Genomic DNA, 25,010 nt, shown 5'->3' on the forward strand with positions numbered 1-25,010 from the left:
AACTCTGATCTGCACCCTGGCTGCCATATAGTGACAGAGAAAAGCACTTTCCATACCTGATAATTCCTCCATGGTACAGCCATTGTTGAAGCTCTGAAACCTGGCTCTCAGGTCTTGGTTTTCCTTGAAAACACTTAGCATCAACTTCCACTGATCATTCTCCTTCCCCAGTTGTTGGTTTTCAGACCACAAGGCAGCAACAGTCTGCTCCAGGTCCATTCTGGGGCTCCCAGTTTCACAGCTGAGCCACAAATGCCCCTAACCTTTGCTGACAGAATCACATATCAAATCACAACAGAACAGGATTCTCTTGGCGGGAAAAAGATTCTGTAAGAATTCTTCACTCCACTACACTAGGACAGAGACTAGCCTTAGAAAAGCTTTATACGTAAACAAGTATCTTATTTGTAAACTTCGGACATAATTACAACCCAAGCTCTCATTCACTAGCTTTGTCTAGGGATTTCAAACATATCACACAAGGCTTTACTAGCTGATTTAATTTGCTCAGTTGTCATAGTGATGGATTTGTTGACATACAAGTACAGCAGCTGTAATGATTTCATCCATTGCACTTTGTAGCACCGCTCATCCCTGTTGGTTCACAGATTAAGCTTGAAAGTTCAATCTAGACCATGGCCAAAGTAGGTTGACAAAACAAACTCAAGTCAAGGTACATTTAATATTCTTTTTCTAGAGGTTAAACCACTAAGCTAATGAAAAGTCCTACAAATGCAACGGAATGGAATCAAGACAGCCACTGAGCACATGTCAACCAATTCATCTCCATGACAACTGATCAAATCCCTCCTGCTGAAAAGCTCAAATATTTACCAAGAAAGAATTGTCCAAACGGAAAATGTATTTTTGCACAACAGGTCATACACCTCATAAAACTTTAATAAACCCCCAAACTACAACACAGACTCTCTCTATATATATTTTAATAAAAAATGCAATTTACAACAGGTGAAGAAAACAAAAAAAAACAATGTGATCAATGCATTCTACAAGACAGAGTTAAAAAAAGAAAGAAATCAGGATTATGTGAACTCACTTCTAGACGAGAACTTAAAACTATTTGTGTCCATTTTTTAAAATCTGTTGTTCATCCTCCTGCTCAGCTCCCCCTTGCTCGTCCAATGATAGCCAGGATGTAAAGAAAGATGTTGATGATATCTGTGTACAGGTTGAGAGCGGCAAAGATGTATTCTTCAGGACTCAGGGCCAGTTCCTTGTTGCCAAGCAGCATCTGCGTGTCCACAGCCAAGAACTGTAACATGGAAGGAATTCACACACAAATGATAGAACCTTTAAATTTAGTTTGGCTGTACTTTGTATTTTTTTTGTTTTTCTTGTTCTTGTTGGAAAAAGGAAACCAAATTAATATATTGATAAAAAAATTATGCAGAACATTAAAAATGACTAATACTATCTACCTATACTTATAGTTGTATTTCCCTGGGTTTTGAGATACTGATATTTCAGCCAAGCATCTCCAAAACAATGGAGGTGGAAAAATAAAACACATTTAAAAACTCAACAGCACTCTTTCCAGAAACAAAATGAAATAACATTTTCACAACCAGCTGAGAGAAACAGGAAGGAAAAGGAACCCTGAACGTTGGGGTTATGCGGACACTCTAACCACCAGGATACCATGGCTCCCCACAGTCAACGGTTTTCAATAGGAATTATTTATTCGGAAAGAAGTTGAAATGAAAACCGTCAACAGGTAATGAATTAATGCTGAGGTTGTCCTGGTTTTAAATAAAAATACCAGACCTTCATAATCCCTCCAGGGTTCACTAAAATTATGACGTGTATGCTGTAGTGCCATTTGAGGGTGAAAGTTTGTAGTAGTGAACATATTTGAAGCTTTTTAGTTAAAAACTTAGATTTTACCTCGCACTAGGTTGTCCAATGCCTAGTCCCGCACAGCCAGACCAAACTACAGCTCGTAGTATGGTCTGGCAGCATGCTATATCATTTCTGAGTTTTGGGTAAAAGCGGGCTGGCCCATTTTCATTTCTTTAAACCAATCACAATCATCTAAACCAGTGGTTCTCAAAGTGCGGCCCGCGGGCCGCCATCTGGCGGCCCGCATTGAATTATGAATTATTTAAAAATATATATATATATATATATATATATATATATATATCATATTTTTTTTATTTTTTTTATTGAAACGCACGGAGGGGATGCGTCCCCCGTAACAGTAAAAACAGTACAGGGGTCGAAACACTTAAATATCCCTCCTAATTGTTTGTATTCATTCCCCACTTATTAAACTTGCGAAGTTCGGCTGGCCTCTGCCTCTCGTTGCAGACGGCTGGTCAGCCTCCCGCAGTGCAGCAGGCAGTGTAGTGGTCCCAATGTAAGTTGTTAGATAGTGAGCTTGTCAAGCCCAATACGATGCACTTTCTCACATTCAAGGTGAATTAGATTAGGTCAAGTGTCTAAGGATGGATGCTAACATTATCTGGTTTCTAACTCTTTTGCCTAAAGTTTAGCTAACAAACTAACGTTAGCTAGCTGCTGATAGCCATGGAACTATCTGCCTAGTTGACTGCTGATAGCCCACCCTGTTTATTTCCAATGTATAGTGTCATAATAGTTAACACTGCTGCTGCATCATGAGTAGTGAGTCCTACAAAAAAACACTCCAAAAGGTGATACGTTTTCAATGTGTAGAAAGTTTTGAACAATAAAGTAGAATAAATATTTGAATGCAATACAGAATGCCTCAGTGCCTTGATTTATATTCCATTAGATGTGTGTCAATGGGAGCGAGTTGTCTTTTCCTTAACATTTCCACCATAAATAAATACAGAAGACACAAATTACTGCATAAAAATTAACCAAAATGCACAAAATGAAGTGTTCGAACCTCAAATTTTTCTGGGGGACATCCCCCAGACCCCCGCTTTTAATGTGTGTTCCCCAATGTGTGTAGCCCTTCATTTATTACTTTAAATGTGTTAATTACACAGTATTGAATGCTGACCAATACATGTAAACTGTAAAGACGCAAAGACGCTGGCCATTGAAATTATTTCAGTTTTATAATTTTTTTTCCTTCGGCGGCCCTCGGTCCAATGTTGGGTTCCTAAATTGGCCCTCAGCTATCAAAAGTTTGAGAACCCCTGATCTAAACTTTCTACAACATCCGTGGAGCCAGACTATCAAATGTCACAAGAAAGTGTCAAGAGGTAGCATTCTTTCAAGAAAATCTAAACAGAGGTATAACTTACAATCAGCTATTTGGCGTTTAATTTATAGCAACCATATTAGGTTATGTAATATAAATTAAAAAAGGGGAAATAGTGCATAAAAAATGCATAGTATATATATTTTCTGAATTAATTTAAACAAGGCCAATACAGCAAAGGTGGGAATCAATGTGTTTGACTTACGCAGGTGAAGAGCATAGCTCCTAGTCCAGCATACACAATGTGCAGAATCCTGTTGCGGATGAAGATGCAGAGGAGACCGAAGAGGATCAGGACAATCAAACAGACGAACAGCACTCCGTGACAGGAGGTGAAGTCGTACTTTGTCTGTGGGAGGGACATTATGGTTACGGTGACATCAGAGTGTGAGCAATGTACATGACAGGCGAGGACTGACAGATACCAACCTGGAGTGAGAAAATGACCACTGTGAAGCACACCACTGCTGTGATGCCCACCGCCATGATCACTGAGTCAGTGTCATGGAAGCTGGCGATCATCCCCACCATGTACGACATGCTGAGGGTCAGGACGGACTGAAAACAAGAAACAGAAACGCGTCAGTCCTGCTGCGGCATATGGTTGACTGGAGTGCAGTTTTTGTGGCACAGACAACAAATGGCAAATCATTTAGCAGTTACAACAGTAACTGATGTTAACTTTTAAGAACAATTAAGTCATATCTAACCATTAGGCTGAAAACGTCATGATAACACAAAGTGTCAGGCATCAGAATGTGTTGTTGTTTATACCATTTCTATTTTTCCAATCAAAGGACAATAGGAAAAAAAGTGATCTATAAACTGGAAGGTCTGAACATTTACAGCTCAATGCTCCAGATGAGATAAGGCTGTACTTCCCCTCCGTTTCCTCATTTGTAATAACAAAAGTCTGAGCGTGCTTATTACCAAGGCAATCAGGTTCCAAGGATGTCTTCGCCGCACACTTCCACAGCAGCTGATCACACACACCGACACAAAGAATATCACATAGGACACGAAGTATGTCCAGGTGTTCACCGTGACGAACACCTTGACTTGTTCCACAAAGGTGAAAACAGCCACAAAGCTGAACGTCACCGTCAGCTGAGCAGTCAACACCAAGAACACCTGCAAGCAAGAGTGGATGATTAGGCATCAAACACTATTGTATCAAAGTACATAACTCCACAGAGGAGTTTATGTTTGAGGTTGTTTGTTGGTTAGTTAGCAGGAAAAACTTTCAATCAAATCTGGTATGGAACCAAACATTCATAAGGGTTTTTCCACATTACAATATCGTCGTTTACTGCACATGTGCATCTCATGATTGTTTATTGCTGCACGCCGTAGATGTAGATCCAAACAAAAAAAATCAAGATATTGTATATGATTAAGATAGGCAAATACATTAGCAGGATTTTGCAGCTTTGGAAGGAAATAATGTGATCATATGGTGTCCATATGGATAAAATCGTTTGTCATATATGTTTATATTGCATTAATGATAGATTCTTTTTCTGGTGGAGTTGAGAAACTGTTAAAATTATAATATATCTGACAGGTATGTTATTTGTTGTTAAGTCCAACCAATTTACATTAAGATTTAAAAATTACATTTGAGAAATCATGTCACAAAGCAAAAATGCCACCTATAATGGCCCCCATGCACCCAGGTATATGCTGCACAAGTTAAATATTCTTCGGCCACACTGTCTGCATACCTTTCGAATAAAGGCTCTTCTTATTTTCTTGTTATCTAATCCAAACTCAAAGTCTTGATTCTCATGAAAGGGTGGCGGATCGGGATCGTCCTCCTCGCCGTGGTAAACAGCATCTGAAGTGGGAACAACCAGAAACACCACATTGGTTATATGACACTGCGAATCTTATCCCCAAATTATATTTTTTTTAATGCCACAATGTTACTAATGATACTACTAACCATTAAAGTTTCCCATAAAGCCCTGGGCTGGTGAAGCAGAGGGGTTGTCGCCATATCCTGAGCCGCCTAGAGGGTTTTTGGGCATTCCAAAGGCACCAGGGCCTCCAGGGACAGCGGGGCCAAAATCAGTCGGAGGTGGGTAGGGAGGGGGACCATTAGGAGCCCCAGTAACACAGGGACCAAACTCCGTCGGAGGTGGGTAAGAAAGTGGACCACCGGCTCCAAAAGCAGTCGGAGGTGAGTAAGGAGGGAGACCATTAGGAGCCCCAGCTACACAGGGACCAAACTCAGTCGGAGGTGGGTAAGGAGGGGGACCACCGGTGGCTCCAGAGATGCCTGATCCGAAAGCAGTCATTGGGGGTAAAGGGAAACCACCAGCAGTGGGGCCTCCGAACGTGTTTGGGACTGGCATATTCATGTCAAATGCGACAGGAAACGCCTGCCCGGGGAGCGAGGCCCCCCCCTCCACGGGAGCGTACTGCGTCTTCTCGGTGGTCATCTCGGGCTCTGATCGGGAGCAGAGGCCGGCTGGAGAGATGGGTCGCTGGGATAAATCTAAAAAATTATTAAATAAAGAGAGGTCATACGAACGATTCTTAAGGTAAAATGAACAGCTTCAGCGCTAGATGATGACGGCCGACAGACACCCACAATGAAGTCCACAACGTCATCGAGGTCACATGACTAAGCTCACTTCCGGGATATCATTATTGAATAACATCAATTATTAAATACATTGCACATAGGCTATTGTTTGGTGTGATACCACTTAACCCGACATTAATTTGCTTGCGAAACAAAAATGTGGGCTCCGCAGATGTAATGTGCCTATGAACAACAACATTCCCACAGGGCCTCTCGCTATAACTTCCTTAAATGTAGGCCACACATTCGACACGGGCATTTAGTTCACATAAGCCACACTCAACAGCCTGTGAGAGTAAAAAGGAACACACATTGTGAATAATTTGATGAAAGAACGGGTTGAAGGTGTGCTTTTATTAAAATATAAGCTACAACACATATGGTCCTGTTTCACCAAACAATAAGGCTGGCCAACATCGTGAGAAAACGGAAACAAAGTCTAGTTAACATAGAAAAGTAGGCTATTTAACAAACTACTCACATTGTCGAAAAACAAAGTGTCAAAATCCAGATGGGTTGCTATGAATGAATTATTGTTGTATTTTATCGCAGGTTCTGTCCCACTTTCATAAAGTCGCCTTACTTCCCTGCGACTTCCAGTAAACTCCGAAGTCACCGCCCCCGCGAAGCGTTCGCGTCGTGCGGGAAAGGTGGTCGAAGTGGGAAAGTGGCTCATGTCAACGGAATAGCAGCGTTTAGCTAGCCTATATGCTTATGACAACTACGCGTCCTTGGTTACAGGCAGCTATTCGGATACAGCCTATCGGAGATGTCACAAAAAGTCGCTCTGCGAGGAAGTTAACGTGGACCTGATATCTATGTACGTGAACGCATGTCTGAAACTCGCAATTACTACACTCCGGTATGGCCTGAACGCAGCAAGATACCCTGGCGTTTACTCGGAGAGCTTTAATTAAGAGGTGCACAAAATGCGTCACTATCAAAAGTCAAATGCACATAACTTCATGTGGTGTTGCAAGTGGTAATGTCGGTGGGGTAAGCGTATGTAAAGGGAACAGTGTGCATGTTCATATGAAATTTAGAAGGCCTACTAGGAAGAGAAAGAAGTGTCCCAAAGGAACCAGCAGGTGTCGGGAGGCTACACCACCAGCATTTGACTAGACCTAACAGCCTGGATCCTGAATGTGCAGCTGCCTGCATCTCCTCTGTAGTAGGCTACCAAACAAGTGGTCAGGCTTGTAGATTGGTGAACTATTACAAGCCGGTGAACAGAACCGGTAAAGGACTGTGGGGTCTCAAAGAACCATAGTCCAAGAGTGTGACTGTGCATTTCATCTGTTTTGGGCCAATACATTGTAGTGTCAAAGGTGGAGTCAGCGATTATGGAGAATGAATGCTTGTTGTCACAATCTCTTTTTGTCAAAATAATTGAATACCATAATCGCCAACTACATTTAATTTCTATTTTAAAGATGTAAATTTCCCAGAATTTAAACATTGCAAAAATATCAAACAACTTTCAGGTTATTCAGGGATTTTTCAATTGATTTCACTTGTTCACAGCAAGGGGAGCCTGGCAAACAGTTTGACTAATGTTTAGTCTTGCACAGCCAGACGAAAATACAGCTAGCTGTTATGTAGGACAAGGGACTTCACCTATTCTGGAGACCCAGCATACCTGATTCATATTACAAAAAAAACATCCTAATTTCTAATGTAAACAAAGGCACAGATAAAAAATTTTAAAAACATGTCTTGCCGAGGGATGTTAATTAAAGAAAGACTTTGTGACTATCAATAGCTTTGGTTCACCTTATGCTCCCCCCCCCCCCCCCCCCCCCTGCACACACACAGAACCTCCAGTCAGTTTCGACTTGTTGGCAGTTGTTTTGATCTACAGTAGCCTATATGTGCATTAATTTTGCCACCTTTAAAGTTCTATATTATCCTCAGGACTTGGCAGACTGTGAGCTTCACAAAACACACAAGAGAAAAACACAAGAAAAAAAAAAGATTTAAAAAAGTTGCATGTAAATTTCCTTTTATTTCAAATAATAAATGTTTAGCATTATTTTAGTCATGCATTACAAAATGCAGGGTGAAATAAAAGATGCCCTTGCATTAGAAAACACCTGGTGTCCAATGACGTCAAATGTAGAGAAACTTTAAAAGTTAACAGTTTTCACCCTGTCCTTTATCGAACTGGTCATGTATAAAAAGCAACATTAAATAATTAAGCATCTATTTGAGACAATAACATTAAATCTACAGGGAACAGTCAAATGGTTTGGACTTATTGCTTCCTTTCCACTCATCTTTTGTTCTTTATACACAGTGTATTGCTTTGTAAAGCCCCATTTAAAAATCCACCACATGATCATTACGCAGCAGCACATGTGGACGTGTTCTATTATGGTCGGCTTTATACTCACATGAACAAAATAGAAAAAAAGGGTTTATTATTGTAAGGCTCCATAATAAATACATAAATAGCATAATTTAAAAGGCACATTATGAAATACTTTGTCAAAGATTCACATTCAACAAGCGTTTCCCCCCTTTGCCAAGCTTAAATGAGATGCAATTTTTTTAAATGGAAGAAAAGGGAGTGCTTTTACCAGTTTCGGCTGTCTCTTTGGCATTTTGTCCTACAAACAACCAAGAAAATACATTTTGAAAAGGAACTAGCTGAGGTGTCTAATCTATCTCACGCCAAACAGATATTAAAAATAAGAAATCTATCCTAACTAAACACTGACTTCTGTATTAATGTCTGCATAGCTTTGCCAAACAAATTACTGGTCCAAAACTATGAAATACTGAAAACTGCATGATAACATAACATACTGTTCTCATTGTGTTTTGGTTTGTTTTCAAAGAAGTGGGGAAGAAACCTAATCATTAAACGTAAATGCACTTCGGAATTTTCTATAAATTCCACTGCAATATATATAAATACAAAATTCAGCAATGGTTGAAATACAGTGAGTCTACTTCAATTAACATTAAATATTTTCCTGCCGAGTAATATTAAATATTTGTATATATATTTGTATATTCAATCATTACACAATACTGATTTAACTTGAATGAAGTATACAGCAATTACTTATTTGTCTTGAAATTTTTGGTGATTTTCATCAGTATCTTTGGTTGATGGGCTGCTAAGTAAAAACTTAGGGAGTGACAGCCATGTTTCAGCCCTTACGGTCTTCCCCCTCCTAACTTTGCCCCCTTTATGGGAGGAGCCGACCTCCCCTGATTGCCTCCTTTAAGGTAGTTTCCATGGTTTTACTGCATGCGGTCCGTCTGGAGCTGCTGAGGTTGGTACTGGCTGAAGGCGGCGGCAGCAGCAGCAGCTCCTGGGGTGGCAGCAGTGGCGAGTGGCTGCTGGACAGTGTATCCGTACCCTGCTGTAGTCATGTAGCTTGTTGGTGCCGGGGAGGCTGCGTAGGGATACTGCTCATATGCAGCAGCGGCGGCGGCTGCGGTGGCAGCTGCAGAGTACTGGGCATACGCTGCCCCAGTATAGTCAAGGTATGGGGAAGTGGCAGCAGCAGCTGTTGCCGTAGCAGCAGAAGGTTGCACATGGGGGATCATCATGCTGGGTTGGACGAAGGCCTGAGGGTAGACGTAGTGGGCAGGTACTCTGTAGGACACAAAGACACACAGGGTCAAAGGGGTACCACAGCCAGTCATCTTTCCAATGCTGAAAAGCAGGCGCCACAAATATGTCAATCCAGTCCTCAGAACACAGCAAATCCATTCATTAAAAACTGAAAAAACCCTACCTAGAAACGAAATAAATTAAGGAAGCAGCAAAACCACAAAGAAACACAAGCTTAGCTTTTAATTTAAAAAAGCACCAGAATCTGAAACACACTAAGACATTAAAAGAAGACAGCCCAGCGCTGTACCCTATGTTTCACTGAAAAAGGTATTTGACCAAAAGCAGTTTATCGCACAACACCAAGACATATCAAGAAAATAAGTTGACATTATACTATCCACATACCATCACTCCAACACCACACCATCACTCCAACACCACACATACATACATGCCCACACATGTTAATAGGTCCTTAAACACAAAAAAATAGGGCAAAAAAGACTTGGTTTCTTTAAAATGGAGCAGCTAATGTATGCAATCATTTGCCATGCAGCAAATTAACGATACAGTGTCTTGAGTCAGTTGGTGCTTGATGGTGTTAGTCTATGCAATGGCCTGATTGTGTCTATTTGCCGGACAATAAATAAATAAAAATAAATGTAACTATTTCAAAAAAATTAAATTGTTTACAATTATGAGATCTCCATTGGAAAAGTAATATCCTGGATGTAGACCAGGATAAAAATACAAGCCTGGGTATCTGGGCAAATCTGGCCCCACTTTAAACTTGTGTTTGAGTCACCCTCAGTGAATATACTGAGGGGCAGGTGTGAAACTGTTATATCTGTCCACAGACATGTGCCCCATCCCCCGCTTACAGACACACCCCCACACAAACATACACACGCCAACTTGAGTGACAAGGGAGGCTGGAAGCATGCTATTTTTGCTCCCCCTTGTCATCTCCAAAGGACAAGCTGAACTTCTCCTTCAGTAACACATGGCAGGACACTCGTCAACTGTAATGGCTGCCTATGCCACTCTACGGTCTCAGTGACTTTCCTGAATTTTATCTCTTTATTTGAAGTGGTTTAAAAAGTGGTGCCATTGTTACAAAGGGGGATCCACTTCTGTAAACGAGCTGACTGTTTTATAATGTAGTTGCGCAACCATCACAGAGAATGTTACAATTCGGACAAAACTAATGTAAATCTAATGACATGTCGAATTTCCTACTGGACAATGTGTGAACCAACATGCTGGCATCTTTTGACCTTGTTTTAATATCAGCAGTTCTAACGCTAAACGGGCACAGCTGACTTAAGCCATCACATTTGAGAGAGACGTGATGAACAGTTTGTGGTCCTGCAGGACGAGAGCTAAATAAAGGGGCTTTTAAAATCACCAGGACACATGGGTAATCCCGAGTACATAACCAAAAGGCTTCATGGGCGCATGGCCTCGGCCCACCTGTTGTCCACAGCCGAACGGCCCTGTCTGTGCCATACATTATTAACAGCGCTGCTGAGTGACTCCCATTTTCCATCTTAATTTGAGAGGCCGAAGAGATCACTGTAGCCAACAGCTGCTACCTTAGAGAGTGGCTATGATCTCCGTCTCCAACATGGATGTATGTCCAATGTATTATTCTAACTATTTTGAAAGGAAAAACAGGATTATATGTTTTAAATAAGCTCAGTGTCTGTACCTGTAAATTTAAGCTATAAGTGAAAGCAATGGGTTAATTAAACACAACAACAACAACAACAACAACAACACACAGCATCATGGGCAAGGAAACAAAAAAAGAACTCCCACATGCAAGCCTGTCTTTGTTTTGTTGCAGGGGATCGATTTGGAAATCCATACACGGTAAGTGATCATCAGCCCCCTTTTGACAACAAAACACGATCAACTTAATGTTAAGAAATCTAAAAACTGCACGAGGGGGGATAAAACCACAGGCACAAATTGATCATTAAATAAAAAGGAAAAATAAAGACTCAACAGAGTTACGACTACCTAGCAAAACTCACAAAGTCCGCACAAAAGAAACACCTTCCTGTGCCCTCCCACCTCCCCCACTGCAAGTAGAAATAAGCACACAGTTAAGCTGAACACCACATCATACTGAAAACAAGGCACACACAAATCTATCTACTAAGGAAAACTGAAAATAAAACAAAACAACAACCAAAGAAAACCAAAAGGCTTCCATGCATCTAGTCACCATTTCAGTTTGTTTGTGTATGTCAGAGTATACAGGTAACACTTTAGCGCTCTGCCCAATGCAGACTCAGCTATTCCTCAAATCATCATGTCCCTTCATCAGCTATTTTAACCGTTACCGACCCTGTCAGATCAGAGAGAAATAGACAACATGTAGTCAAGTCCTGTAGTGGCGGAGGGGGGGGGGACAAAATGTTCACGTCTGTTCACAGTCAACGCCAAGCAGAGGAGCACACATCAACACTCACATGTACTCATTCAAGATTTCATACATGGAGGCAATGATAAATGTGACATGTTTACAACAATAGAATCAGATTATGTCAGATCATAGAAAACAATCAGAAGCAGATTTCTTTTTTTCCCATTTTTGTTTTGTTTTGTTACAATAAAATTAGATTTCTGCAGCTCGACCTACCCGTAAGGTCTTTGGATGAACGCTGGATGGATCTGGGGCATACCGAATGCAAACCCTGGAATGAAAACACATGTTAAAATTTAGAGTGTAAAGAAAAGGAGCATTTAGACCACTGGCTTCATTCTCCAAATTTGTGGGCCGAAAATAAACCCTGAGACTCAGTCCCCTCACCTGGCTGTATGACCCTAGGCTTGGCACCCAGGTAGGCCAGGTTCACGTTGGCTTTCCTCCCGTCTATAATGGGGTTAGGGTCCTTGCAGGCTCTGTCAGCAGAGGCCCGGTCTCCCATGGTCACCTAAAGGAGACAACACATTTTTCCATTGAAACTTCATGGGGATTTTTCTAGATGCAGTTTAGTCACAGTGACAAGCTGAATCCCACTACTTATGGATCATAGCCGGTGTTATTTTAAACTAACTTAGAGTAGTCATTCCAAATTCCACTGAAGTTAATTCAGCAGTTTTCGTGTCTTGTTTGTCCAACTTCTGCCACAAATGACCTATTTCTAACCTAGCAGTCAAACAGAACAATGAAAACAATACATTTTTCGTTCAATTGACCTTCTGCGTGCACGTGTGCCAGCAACTTTTAAAGGAAAAATAAAAAATGGCAGCTCAAAACTCATGACGGATTGTTACTTACAAATCCATACCCTCTGGATTTCCCCGTCTGTCGATCAGTGATGACAACAGCTTCATCGATGTCTCCGAACACCTCAAAGTATTTCCTGAGACTTGAGTCGGTTGTGTGATAAGGAAGACCTCCGACAAAGATCTTGGTGAACGTGGTGTCTTTCTGTGCCGAGTGCATCATTTGTAGATAGGCCTGTATTTGTGTGTAGGTGTATAAATTAGAGTGATATCCTGGAAGTTGTAAGGACAGATAAAGTAGTGTAAAACGCGTTCGGGTGAGTTGAGGGAGATGGTCTGCGGCGTGAACAGGCAGCCCCCCGGCGATGTGACCGTGGATCTGAAGGAGGAGGAGGAGGAGGAGAACACCTGTTAGTTTGGTGCGGGAGTTTTCCCAGTTGCCAGTGTGACACAGATACTTTAACTCCACCCAGATCCAGACCACCACAGTGTGGTCAGGTTGCCTACTGTCGCGCAGCTGCTAAAACAGTGGCAGGGACACTCTGTGCTGAATAAGGTTAGGAAAATAAAAATAATTAAAAACTCCCACTTAAGTTATCACCAATCACAAAGACTTGATGGTGAAGACATTTTGTCGGATAGTGTACTTTTTTTCTCCATTCATTTTGTGTAAAAACACGTGTTCTGGTCTATAGGAACGTTATGAGGAAAAGTTTAACGTCACTTGGCCTATCACGGCTGTAGCAGGATTTAAGAGCTATGGGGCTGTAAGCCCTCCCTCACCGGCTCCCCCCAGTAAAATATATTATGACCAGATGCCAAAATAAGTAGATTTTAATCCAAGTTAACTTTTTTTATTATCTTAATTTTCAATACATTTTTCTTTTTAGTCCAGTCACATACACTATTATTTCCTATGCAACGCAGAGGTTTCAATACTTTCTTCAAAAGCCCCAATATACTAAATCCCTGTTTATGTTTTTGGAAAAGTGGTCAAATAATAAATGCACAAAAAAATCTAAAAATAATAATAATACTCATTTCAGCCAAAAAGGACAGTACAGCCTCGTTCGACTTGGAGCCGTCTTGCTCAGACCTGCGCAACTATGACGCGCGTCTTGCTGAGCGCCCAACAAAAATGCTGCAAAAATGCTGTGCGCTCAGCAAGCCAAGCGTCATAATTGCGCAGGTTTTAGCAAGACGGCGATATCTCAAACGAGGCTAATATCAGTGTCCTCAGTAACTCCAGTCCCACAATTATCTTCATCAATAGCATAGGCCTACTGGATGATGCTTCATTGTACTTTTTTTTATCTCTTTAAAACTGTTTTGAATTCAGGTTTCCTTTAAAACCCTTTCCTTTAAAATTTAAAGGAAAGGGTTATTAAAGGAAAATAATGCTACCCCATGACACATGAATATTCAACTTTGTAGGCACACGGTTTGATAAAATACCCCAATTGACCCCATGGGGGCACTGCATTTAAATTACATTGAAAATGTGTCATCTGATATTAGGTATCATCAGCCTGCTTATGAGACAAGTTTGAAGGAGCTTTTGCGAAACTAAACCGATTGGCCCAACTGATAGTAGGTCAAGATTGGAAACAATAACAGGTTTTATATTTAGTTGTATATCTAAAGCTTGGGGAAGTCGTTGATTGGCCTACATTGGCCTGCATCACTTGAGGTGGGGGACATGTTTACACGTTTGTGTGATATTTCTGCCCCACGTCATATTTAACAATCACACTCAACTGTGGTGTCTATGTTCTGTACAACGATGGGTTGAAGCACACACTGCATTGGACTTTTTTTTCATTTTCTTTTTAAACACAATCAATTATAACACAATTGTATAGCCTATACATTATTTTTGACTTAAAGTACAAAATAGTAGTTAAAATAATAATGCATTAGCACATTACCAGATATCACCATTCACTGCAGATCTGTTCTCACTTTCTGTACACTTAACATATGGACATGTTAAGGTCTCAGAAGGGCAAAGTGTATTTTCCCTTTAAGGAAATTGGAGCACAGTGTGGATTGCTGTGTCACATCATGGATAGCCCTGGCACTGTCACAGCAAACTCTGAGAGGGCCTTGGGATACAACCTCCATACAACAAAGGAGTATTGGAATATATTTGAAAAGGCATTGCATACAAAATATTATTAATTAGATGTATCATTTAGATACAGAGTAATTAGACATGTACTGGAAATATGTTTGTCAGTGACAACATCCACACTATCCCCGCATGAGTCAAGCCTGGAAGTTGTTTGTCATAGCAGATGTTGCTGTTAAAGAAATTGTTAAGGCCTACTTTAATATATTCTTTATACTACACTCATAGAATAGTCCTTTGGAAGTAACATCTTACAAATCTATTATCATCTCATTTGGAATGAATAGTCCAATGTTCTATAATACAATGCTAAAGCATGTTACAATATGCAAACAGGGTGGCGCTGAACGAGCCAAATGAAGTCGACACAGCACGCTGATTGTAAATGTTTTATTCTAGAACATTTTGTACCAATTAAAACAGTTTGAGATACAATATAAATACAATTCTGTACATTATAATAGTGTAAATACTATGTTCAAATATATTTATATTTAAACTCCTTATAAGGGAGAGCAGCTTTGTTTTTTTCTTTAAAGTAAGGTCTTGGGTTTTTATTCCATTTAATTGAAATAACAGCTCTGATATAGAACTATTTCTAGTCAGTTCCACAGTTCACCACTTCCATAAAGATATAAGATCATAGGACAGCTCTTCTCCTTGACTGAACTACTTTTTGCACTGTCTTCCTGTAACCTGATACTGTCCATCCCCCATTCATCCAATCATCCATGTGAAAAAAGAAAATGCATTATTCAGTACCTTTTAACATGGAGTGTTATATATCAGTCTGTTAACATATACAATGTAGATGGACAATCAGTTCAATAGGCATTCTTCTATTAGTTATTTTTGAATGCCTCCAGGCATCAAGGTATACACAGGTTTCAGGTCCATACAGTTAGTTAGTTAGTTAGTTAGTTTAACAGCCAGTGAACTTTTTGTGGTTCATTGAGTTGTCTGGGGGTTTATGTACCTGCCTTTATGGAAACAGGGCATTAAGGCATCAGTATATCCAGACCTTGGTCAAAGCCTGGCTGCATTGTTCCCCAGATTAAAGGGATGACACAGGTTTTCCCAGTCACTTCAGTAAGAAAGTATTTCATCAGTCCGGAATGGAAGACGGTCGGTTAACTCTCCAAGGATCCTTTCCAGTGCAAGCATTCAAACAACAAAAGTCTCATGCTGGATGGGGATTATTTCCTCCACAGTGTTACAGTACTTCAACAGGATAATTTAACATGATAACTGCAGTCCAAAATACTGAAAGCAAACTTTTTTCTTTTTTTTTTTGCAGCTTTGTTGTGCTTTGTTTGTTCTGTGTTGTGGCATTACTCCTAGTGATATGGCACTAAGCTTTACTTGGACACACAGATATATAATGGTAATCTTTACATACGTACATTAGAAAAATACACATATTACTAATAACAGCAGATATGGAACTGTAGTTCTTTGGTTACCCCTGACATATCATATTGATGCAAATATCAATGTTCTTTAACAGTAGTACATTCTTAATCTTCATATCTCAGATTAATCCACTAAAAGCTTCAGGGGAGGATGCATTGTCTTACAAAAATATTATATTTTTGTATGTTCAGAAACCAATGTAAGAAAATGTTTGGGGATAATATTTCCACCTGTACTCCCAGTTAGGAGAAGTGAAGTTGTCTATCAAAAATATTACCGTATAGAAAACTCATATGTGCATCGTGAATTTTCAGAGGACAGTAATCAGGATTTAACTTCATTAAATGCAGAAGTCAGATAGGCGTTAGGAAATCAGATGCGCCTACGCAACACATCAGCACGTAGACTTGAATGGACAGAGGGATGGAAGGGGAGGGATCGCGCACGAGTCACCCATAGGCACTGGATCTGAGGGGGCACCCTTGGGTCCCCTGTCACTGTCACGCAGAAAGCTGGAGTTTCTTTGGGTCCTATTTGATCAGAGTCTGGGGTACAGTGTCCATGGAAGGCGGTCCTCTGGTCAGACGAGAGGGCTTCACAAACACACCGTGGCCAGCGGGGCAGCGGAAGTATACTCTGTCCTGGACGGTCCCGTTGTGCTTACCTTCAAGGAAAATTAGACATGATAATGTGTCACATTTAGTAATTTCATACAAAAAGGATACAGCACACCACTTGCTGCTATTTATATTAAACTGTAGAGCCAGTGTATACTGGATTTCTGAAGGAAAACAGGGGCTCCAAACTCTCATATTTATTGTAGTTTGCAGTAATGTGATTAATAGAAAATGTCTTAATAAATAACCATAAGTCAGTCTGTTGATGATCACGCATCACAGATATTGTGATTAAACGTTCTTGCCTTAATCTCCTACACATTTTTTTATTTATTCTTTAGGCACCACATACGCACAGTTTCATCTGACATCTACTATGGGCAATCTTACCTCTCTTGTATTGGGAACCTGTATAAGACATTTAAACGTGGGGTCTGGAAAATGCTTGTTGTCAAAATCTGTGAATATCTCTGAACAAAGGGTATGTAAACAAAGGGGGGCCCACCGCAGCTAGCATCTTCCTGTTTTGAGAGCCTAGTCTGTGTAATAACAAGCATTCTCAAGAATCGCTCACTCCTGGCCTATATTCCTGAAGAACTTTGGTTTTGACCAAATTACCAAAATGAAGGAGGTGAATGGGACCTGCAGTCACTTTTTTCTTAGTGCTAATCGTTCTTAATCCTGCCATGCTAGAATAGACATCTATTTTTGAGGGGAAACTCCTCAAGTTGTTTGTAATTATTTTGTTGATATTGGCTTCTTCTCAACATAGGCAAACTTTTTTTTTTCTTTTTTTTATCAAGATATTTTTTGGGCATTTTTATGCTTTATTGATAGTGCAGAGAGACAGAGGTGAAATGGGGCAGAGAGGGGAGTGACATGCAGAGAACGGCCGCGGGCGGGAATCGAACCCGGGTCTGCTGCTGGGCCTGGCCCGGGGGGGATACGCCCTACCAACTGAGCTAAGGGCGCCCCAACTTTAAAAAAAAAAATAAGGATCCCTAAAATGTTAGGGTGTCAGCACTCTCTGGTGGTCACTTTGTCAAAAGGAACTTGATTGTCCCAGAGGAAAAAAACAAAACAAAACAAAAGAAAACAAAGAAAGAATATTTTTTAGGGACTTACCCACTGCCATGTCAAGCTTCACACCGATCCAGATCCCCTTCGCAAACTCCACCCCTCCGACATAGTGGACCGTCCCTCTCCTCTTCCCTACCCACACCTGCTCCCCGGGGGCCATCCAGTCTGGAAGCTGAGCGGCGGGGGTGCTCTCGTCTCCGCTGGAGTCCCCCGAGGGCTCTGCGCTGCTGGGGTTTGGGCTGGGACAGGGACTGCCGTGGGGTAGGTCTCCGTGGGCCGGCTCCTGGATGGGAGGTTCTCCTCCTGCTAAAGGGGTGAGCGGGGATGGTGACGTTGGAGATTTAGCAGGGACTTTGTCAGGCACTGATAGCGTGGCCGTGACTGAAGTGCAGACCAGACCAGGTGGGTTGGGGCAGGATACAGCTACACCAGCAGCAGAGCCTGCATCCTTTGGACATTTGCACTTAGCTGTTGAATTGCTCTCAGGAACAGATGTGTCGATAACACCGTAGACCTCAGAGGAGGATGTTTCCACGTTTTCCGGTTCCTCCTGCTGCCATTCCTCCGTAAAATGTGCCAAATCACTCTCTCCAATACTATCGTCAGCCCCTTTAAAGTCAGTGAACTCCTGGCTGGCACTGAGAACACAGTGGTGAGGCAGAGGCAGTGGACGCTTCTTGCCAGTGCCATTGGGGATAGTGACGGGCGAGGAGCAGGCAGGGTGTGCGGGGAGCGGATCCTGAACCCAACCTGCTGAGAGAGGGGCTTGCTGCGGCTGCTGGATGTCACTCCCTGCGGAGACACTTTTGGTTTGAGTGCAGCCTCTTCCAGGAGCGCAGCCCGAGAGGAGGTCTTCTTGAGGGTCTCTGGTGGCGCAGCTGAGGTGATCGGAGCTCTCGCTAGCACTGAAAGGCATGTCGGACAGCGTGGTGTTGGAGGCACTGTGCGAAAAGTAGCCGCTGGTGCAACTGCTGGCGGTGGGGCTTCGAGGCACCCCCTCCCTCTCTCCGCTCCCGCCTCCACACCGGCTTCCCTTGGAGTCAGAGCGCGGCGAGAGGACCCCTTCCTGGCCCTCCAGGGTGGCGTTGTAGATCTCAAAGTTTGCAAAGTCCTCTGGGACGTAAGGCTGGGAGCGCCTCTGACCCTCAGGGCGCCGCCGATCCAGATTCATGTCCACGTCCGTCTCCTCGTCCTCAGAGTCCTGCTGGTCAAAACAACAGCAGCAGGACAAAAAGACACATCCCACCACACATGATGTCAGCTATAGTGTGTATGGAACATTAGCCAATATAATATGCATTTTTTTAAAGGGAATTACGAGAGTGGTACAATGGTGTAAAATGTATCATCATGGAAGATGAACATTGTGTATGAATTACGCGGCACATTTCTCTTTGTGTTCTTTTCTTACTTTGCTTCTGGTTGTTTGCTGTTGTACCGTTGTACTCATGTCTCATGTATGGGTTTTAGGCATGGCTGGTGAGCCATCAGATTGAGTATGCAGTGTTAAAAAGAAACATGGCAGTGTGCATTTTTCAAGCTTTCCAAACTCATCTGTAAAACAGCAGAGTTGTGTCTGTGTGTGTGTGTGTGTGTGTGTGTGTGTTTTTTTAGTGAGTGAGTGAGTGAGTGAGTGAGTGAGTGAGTGAGTGAGTGAGTGAGTGAGTGAGTGAGTGAGTGGGTGAGTGGGTGAGTGAGTGAGTGAGTGAGTGAGTGAGTGAGTGGGTGAGTGAGTGAGTGGGTGAGTGAGTGAGTGAGTGAGTGAGTGAGTGAGTGAGTGAGTGAGTGAGTGAGTGAGTGAGTGTGTGCGTGTGCGTGTGTGTGTGCATGTGTGTGTAAAACTCTTACAGGAACCCTAAGAGGTTTCTGACAGCACGGTGTGTGTGGCACTTACAGCAGTGTGTGGCAGTGTGTGGCTGAGCTGTCTGCTGGTGGGAGTGATGGTGGCGATGGTGGTGGTGGGGTAGGAGGGTGAAGTGGAGAGAGGCTTGCAGTGGCCCTCACTGCCTGCCCTGGGCCAGCGCCAGGGGCAGGGAGGGGGGAGCAGTGCAGGGCTGTCCACACATGAGCGCATGCTCTGCTGATGGGTCAGAACAACAGCACACACTTCACACAAACACACATGCACACGGCATGCATGGAGCTGGGCAGGCCAGTAACACAGTTAGTGTCATGCAGTTTTCACTCCAACGAAATAAACTGTGCTTGAAGTGTCCTAAGAACAAGTAACTTTACTTTCTATTGCAGGGACGCTTCTTGTGAACAGTGGATCCATACGCCTGTGTTCTCCTGACACTCATTTGCTCATATAGACTAATATATAGCCAACATCTAAGCTCTTGTTATATTTTACTGTAAAGTCACAAAAGACCATTATTATCACGACGGCAGTTAAATATGTACCAATCCTGTCATACGCTCAGAATTCTTTCTGAACCATTTTGCTGCTAGCTAGAGTGCTCTTCCTCCCAATCACAGCATCAGAGAAATAGACTGATTTGTGAAGTACCTGCAATTTTCTAAGTACACTTCAAGCACGCATGTAAACAAATATGCAAGGTTAGTTTAAATGGTTGGAACAGCCACAAACTATCGGGAAAATTCAAATGATCAAAATCAGACACGTGAGACTTTATAGCGTAGCTTTGCTTAATTTAGTGTTATGGATAATACACAGCTGACGTCATGCCTGGAGTGATTCACGCTTTGATACAGTGACATTAACGCAGCGGATGGTGCCATCATATTTTTTTTCCAACAAGAACAAAAGCAGCATTCTTCACAAAATTCTCCAGGCAGATCTGGACAGTAAGCACTGTATATTCTGTCTACGGCAATATATTGACCAATGATGTTGGAGATGGGATATGATGTGATATGTGACATAGTGAAGTGTAAGAATGGGATTCGACAGAGAATTGACAAAGCAAGGCATACTGTACTGTTGATGAAAAGACAATGCCCTTTTGAGATAGAGTGGAAATAACCTTCTGTCTTACCTCTAGAGCTAGCAGCGGTCGGGCCTCCAGGGCTTTCTTGGCCTTGTTCTCCTCTTTGACGGGCAGCAGGGACTTGAGGAACTTGGGCGGCTGAGGGGAGAAGGCTTTGAAGGGGCTGGAGTTGAAAAACGTTGGGCTCAGCGGGACAGAGTCTGCGCAGAAACATACGGCTGTTTAAAAAAGTAGCATTGCAAAAAAACGCTGCCCTACACATTTACCAGTTTCTGTTTCATTTACCTGGGTTTTCCTTGCCTTTGATGGGTGTGGTGCAAAGCGAAACCTCCTGGGGGTGGCAGTTTGTGCTGTCCACATGCTCACAGTTGTCCTGGAACATAATACACAGGGTTATATACTGGAAAGGGTGGAGATGTGAAAAGTAGTCACAGCTAAAAGACACTTTACTTTTAACCATCACAAGTTTAGGGCTCAAGTGGAGACCCCAATAGATTAAAGGTGGGAGAAATTCCTTGTAAAAACCTTAAAATTGGTCATCATTTATTTTATGGACTGAGCAATAACGACAAGCAACTGTCAGCTCAGAAAAAAGCCAAGCATGTTGACAAGGCTATTTTAATCATATCACCATAATCAGAAGCGTTTGTGTTCTTGTGATGACAGAATCTTTACATTTGAGGATCTGGGGCCGTATTCACAAAGCATTTTATCTTAGCGCTAAGAGTACTCCTAAGGAGCACTAAAAGTTCTTAGTAAGGAGTAATTTCTTAAAACCTATTCACAAAGCTGATAAGATCAACTTTTACTAAGGAATGGGAGGAACTCCTAAGCTAAGACTAGAGGGTGGTGTTGACCCTGTTGCTATGGATGATGTCGTGTTCATACCTTCTATGCCCACAGTGATTGGCTGAGAGGGAATGAGAGCTAAGAGTGAGTTTATGATAGAACCTGGGAGATATCCATATCGTGTCGCTGTATTAAAGTGAAGAGTTTTTATATACAATTAATGACAAGTGACACTGATTTAACATGAAACCAAGATACTGCAGGGTTTCCCACACATTCGTTCACAATTAACCTACAATAGCGCCACATAGGTCTATTCATTTAAAATGTTACAATGATTTGAATCGGAAAAAATATCCTCATTGAACAGCTGCACGCCATGCACTCTCACTGTATTTCCCTCAACGGCGGACTATGCAGCAATAGTCAGACAGCGATAAACCAGGAAATTCACAATTTAGAAACAACAACTGGCAAAATCGTAAAGTGCATGCGGAAGGAAAAAGGCGAGACACGCAACTATACAGTAGCGGACCTGTGGAATGGAGGAGATGGAAGCGCCACATATGGGCCTACTCTAGTAACAAATTAAACCCAAACGTGACACCAACAGTAACTTTCAGTGCATCGTAAACCCAAAGCAACTGCAGGAAATAATTAATAAATAATTTTTTATATAAATATAATAAATATAAATGTGTCTATACTTTCTAAATATAGCTTTACTAAGATCATTAAACCCTTACAGCTATTAAGGTACCTTTTGTAAAGCTCATTAGCATTAAATCTCTCCAAAATGCCATCAAATGAGTGTCTGTGATTTACTCTTAGTGACTTAGGAGTCCTCTCGAGGACTCCTAGCTTTTCATAGATTTAGGAGCTAGTTTTAGCGCTAAAATGCGTGAATTACACTTATCTTAAAAAGTTAGGAGTCCTAAAATTAGGAGTGAGACGCCCCTTATTTTTGAGAGTTACTCCTAAATCAGCACGTTAGGACCTACTCTTAGCCTTAAAATGTTTTGTGAATACGGCCCCTGAACTGCAGTCCAGACATCAGATTTCGTAGCCTGCCTTACCTTACAGTCTTCATCCTCACAGCCGGTCCGGTCTGATGACTGGAGAGCAAAAAAACAACACGTTATCAGTGTACTATTACTCAATCAAATGTTTTTTTTTCATATGGCTCAGTGGGAAAGTGCAGTGAGTGATGTATTCTTTACATGCTGTACATTTGGCGTGCTGATACTCCTTCTCAGGTGTCTGCCCTTGGCAGTGAGTGCTTCCTTCACTGTCACGGCCTTCAGGGAAAAAACACAAGGACATCAGATGAATGGCATGTACTTTATATAGCGGCAAAAAGTGCAAATTGGATTGTTTGTGTTTCAGTATGTCTAAAACCTGTCGCAGCTTCTCCAGACTGAGGATGTTCTCCACTTCCAGAACACCCCGCGTGTATTTCTCTATGTAGGTTTCTCCATCTTGAGTCTCCTCGCCGTCCCCGCGGGCAGCCATGAGGGCCAAGGTCTCCCTTTCCTCTGGCTCCTCTGAAGCCTGCAAATGAAAGAAGAAAACACTGTTTATTGGTTTTGAAAGGAGCCTATTTATACAGTATTGGTAGAATGACATTTTGTGTTTTACCAAAGCATCAAATTTGCACCTTTGGTATGTTGGAAACAATCTCATAGGTCACACCGCAGGAGTAAAGCGCGTTCTTTAGGGACATTCTTCGCTTCAGACTCTGAGTGAAGCTCTGCAGGGAACAAAACAAAACCATGGCTTCTTTTTGATACTTTATTGTAGGAGCAGAATTGGGTTATCATCTTAAAATATATCTGTGCACATTTACAGCATCTTCTTTTCAAACATATATACATAGAAGAATAGGAAAAATAGACATTTATATTAATTTAGTTAAGTAATCTAGTGTGGTATACAATCAAAACCACGTTGGTCATTAAAATCCCAATCCATTGCTGTAAACCCTTCCTCTGCTTCAATCTCTCCCCTGTTGTACAGACCTGTTTGTTGTAGATGTTGACGGCGATTCTCTTGCGGAGCACCAGCTCCATAGAGGCTGGGTGGCTGAGCTGCACCGTGGCTTTGACGATCAGGTAAATGCGTTCGTTGGGAGACGTGACACGGTTGAGGTGCGGAGAGTCGTGGATGGACGAGTCCCAGGAGCACAGTGCGGACACCTGGTCAAATAGAAGAGATGTGTTATATGTGTATGTAGTAGGGCCCGACCGATTTATCGGACGGACGATTATAGCATATCCCCGAAGAATCGGCAATCGGCAAAATCGGCCAATTCTTTTTTTTTATTCAAGCAATCATGTTGAGTGAAATACATTTCTGTCCTGGAGGTAGCATAACTGAATAGCATTAAGGCTATAGCCTATTTAAAGCAGCAGCAGGTGTGTTGTAATACATTGGATTAATTCACACTTGACACACTTGTTCCCCCTGACACCAATAGCAGAGGTATTGGTCATCTCTTGACTGTTAATAATAATTGATAGAATGTAGATGCTTTAGTGCTTTATTGGAGGTCATTCAAAGACACTACATCATACTTATAGAAAATCATACCTATAGAAAAAGAAAACAAAATACAGAAACAAAATAAAGTTTTGAGTGGAGTCAGGTGGTATTATGCTTTGAAGAGCTGATAGCCCAGCGGATAAGTACCACATTCACCTAGAATCGTGCATTTTGCGATAAAAGCATGAAACTTTGCATGCAGCTAGAATATGGAAATACTAATGATTTTAGCTATAGTGCCAAGCTGGATTCGAATTGAGCATTCCGTGGCGGCCATTTTCCAAAATGGCCGCCAAAATGAGCCGCTTTCATCTAAAATCCTCAATATCTCTGGATCTATTTATCGTAGAAACCTAATTTTGGTGTCTAATTGTATGTGTTCAAGGTCCTATATCAGACAAATACTGTTTAGAGACCCTCTGAATATTATTTACTTTATTTCATGAAGGTGACCATGTTATGCAGCCAGAATATGCAAATTTACGTTGATCATGATATTTACATTTCTAATGTGATTTTTGATGAACATATAAAGTGTAATCATCCACATTGACTTAAACAATGAAAGTTATAACTAATTGAAGTGATTAAATGAATATAAAACCCATTTTATTGTGCAAAACAGGTCCCACAACTTCAGTCTTAATGTTGAGATACGAAGAATTAATTATTTCAATACATAATTTTATTCAAAATACTTTGTTCCAAATAAATATTTACTCCATAATAACCTTATCTGATTAACTGCTGATTAAAATTTGTTTTATTTACCGATCATTTAAATGATTTCATCATCAAAATGCGCCTTTTAGAATTCTGATTCCTACCTGCATTCCATACTCTGGTTTCCATGGAAACAGTTAGTCGGGACAT

General features: G+C 41.6%; 3 protein-coding genes across 7 annotated transcripts in view; all 3 read right to left on the reverse strand.

Moving 5' to 3' along the window:
- Positions 1–862: 862 nt before the first annotated feature.
- grinab (glutamate receptor, ionotropic, N-methyl D-aspartate-associated protein 1b (glutamate binding)) lies at positions 863–6,423 on the reverse strand. Its single transcript, XM_080039463.1, has 7 exons — positions 6,286–6,423; positions 5,160–5,714; positions 4,939–5,051; positions 4,145–4,345; positions 3,644–3,772; positions 3,420–3,563; positions 863–1,273 (listed from the first exon to the last, which is right to left on the reverse strand). The coding sequence occupies exons 2-7, from the start codon at positions 5,656–5,658 to the stop codon at positions 1,121–1,123; spliced, it is 1,239 nt and encodes a 412-aa protein (XP_079895589.1). The 5' UTR covers positions 5,659–5,714; positions 6,286–6,423; the 3' UTR covers positions 863–1,120.
- Positions 6,424–8,766: 2,343 nt separating this feature from the next.
- Positions 8,767–12,952, reverse strand: rbm24b (RNA binding motif protein 24b). The gene is made up of 4 exons (XM_080039742.1): positions 12,668–12,952; positions 12,197–12,320; positions 12,026–12,080; positions 8,767–9,414 (listed from the first exon to the last, which is right to left on the reverse strand). The coding sequence occupies exons 1-4, from the start codon at positions 12,836–12,838 to the stop codon at positions 9,057–9,059; spliced, it is 708 nt and encodes a 235-aa protein (XP_079895868.1). The 5' UTR covers positions 12,839–12,952; the 3' UTR covers positions 8,767–9,056.
- A 2,222-nt stretch (positions 12,953–15,174) lies between these two features.
- The window catches only part of kif13a (kinesin family member 13A), a 50,806-nt gene continuing 40,970 nt past the window's right edge, over positions 15,175–25,010 (reverse strand). For 2 of the 5 annotated variants that reach the window (XM_080039739.1, XM_080039736.1), the window contains 9 exons: positions 23,615–23,791; positions 23,254–23,346; positions 22,995–23,147; positions 22,817–22,894; positions 22,673–22,711; positions 21,093–21,180; positions 20,856–21,007; positions 17,902–19,060; positions 15,175–16,823 (listed from right to left, as the gene is read on the reverse strand). In XM_080039739.1, coding sequence (XP_079895865.1) covers positions 16,690–16,823; positions 17,902–19,060; positions 20,856–21,007; positions 21,093–21,180; positions 22,673–22,711; positions 22,817–22,894; positions 22,995–23,147; positions 23,254–23,346; positions 23,615–23,791 — 2,073 coding nt within the window. In that variant the 3' untranslated portion in view covers positions 15,175–16,689. Of the gene's footprint in view, positions 16,824–17,901; positions 19,061–19,750; positions 19,934–20,855; positions 21,008–21,092; positions 21,181–22,672; positions 22,712–22,816; positions 22,895–22,994; positions 23,148–23,253; positions 23,347–23,614; positions 23,792–25,010 lie in introns of all 5 variants that reach the window. The other 3 variants (XM_080039740.1, XM_080039738.1, XM_080039737.1) reach the window with 3 other exon arrangements.

The sequence above is a fragment of the Ammodytes marinus genome, assembly GCF_949987685.1.
Source record: "Ammodytes marinus genome assembly, chromosome: 13".
Classification (NCBI taxonomy): Eukaryota; Metazoa; Chordata; class Actinopteri; order Uranoscopiformes; family Ammodytidae; genus Ammodytes; species Ammodytes marinus.

Bases quoted from the DNA above. Each gene is read 5' to 3' on its own strand.
- grinab (XM_080039463.1), bottom strand. From the start codon at position 5,658: ATGACCACCGAGAAGACGCAGTACGCTCCCGTGGAGGGGGGGGCCTCG. The intron at 4,346-4,938 runs GTATGCAGACAG...TCTTGCTTGCAG, and splicing joins GAAGAGCCTTTATTCGAAAG to GTGTTCTTGGTGTTGACTGC. The intron at 3,564-3,643 runs GTTGGTATCTGT...TCCCTCCCACAG, and splicing joins TGGTCATTTTCTCACTCCAG to ACAAAGTACGACTTCACCTC.
- rbm24b (XM_080039742.1), bottom strand. From the start codon at position 12,838: ATGATGCACTCGGCACAGAAAGACACCACGTTCACCAAGATCTTTGTC. The intron at 12,321-12,667 runs GTAAGTAACAAT...TGTCTCCTTTAG, and splicing joins AATCCAGAGGGTATGGATTT to GTGACCATGGGAGACCGGGC. The intron at 9,415-12,025 runs GTAGGTCGAGCT...TGTGTCCTACAG, and splicing joins TTCATCCAAAGACCTTACGG to AGTACCTGCCCACTACGTCT.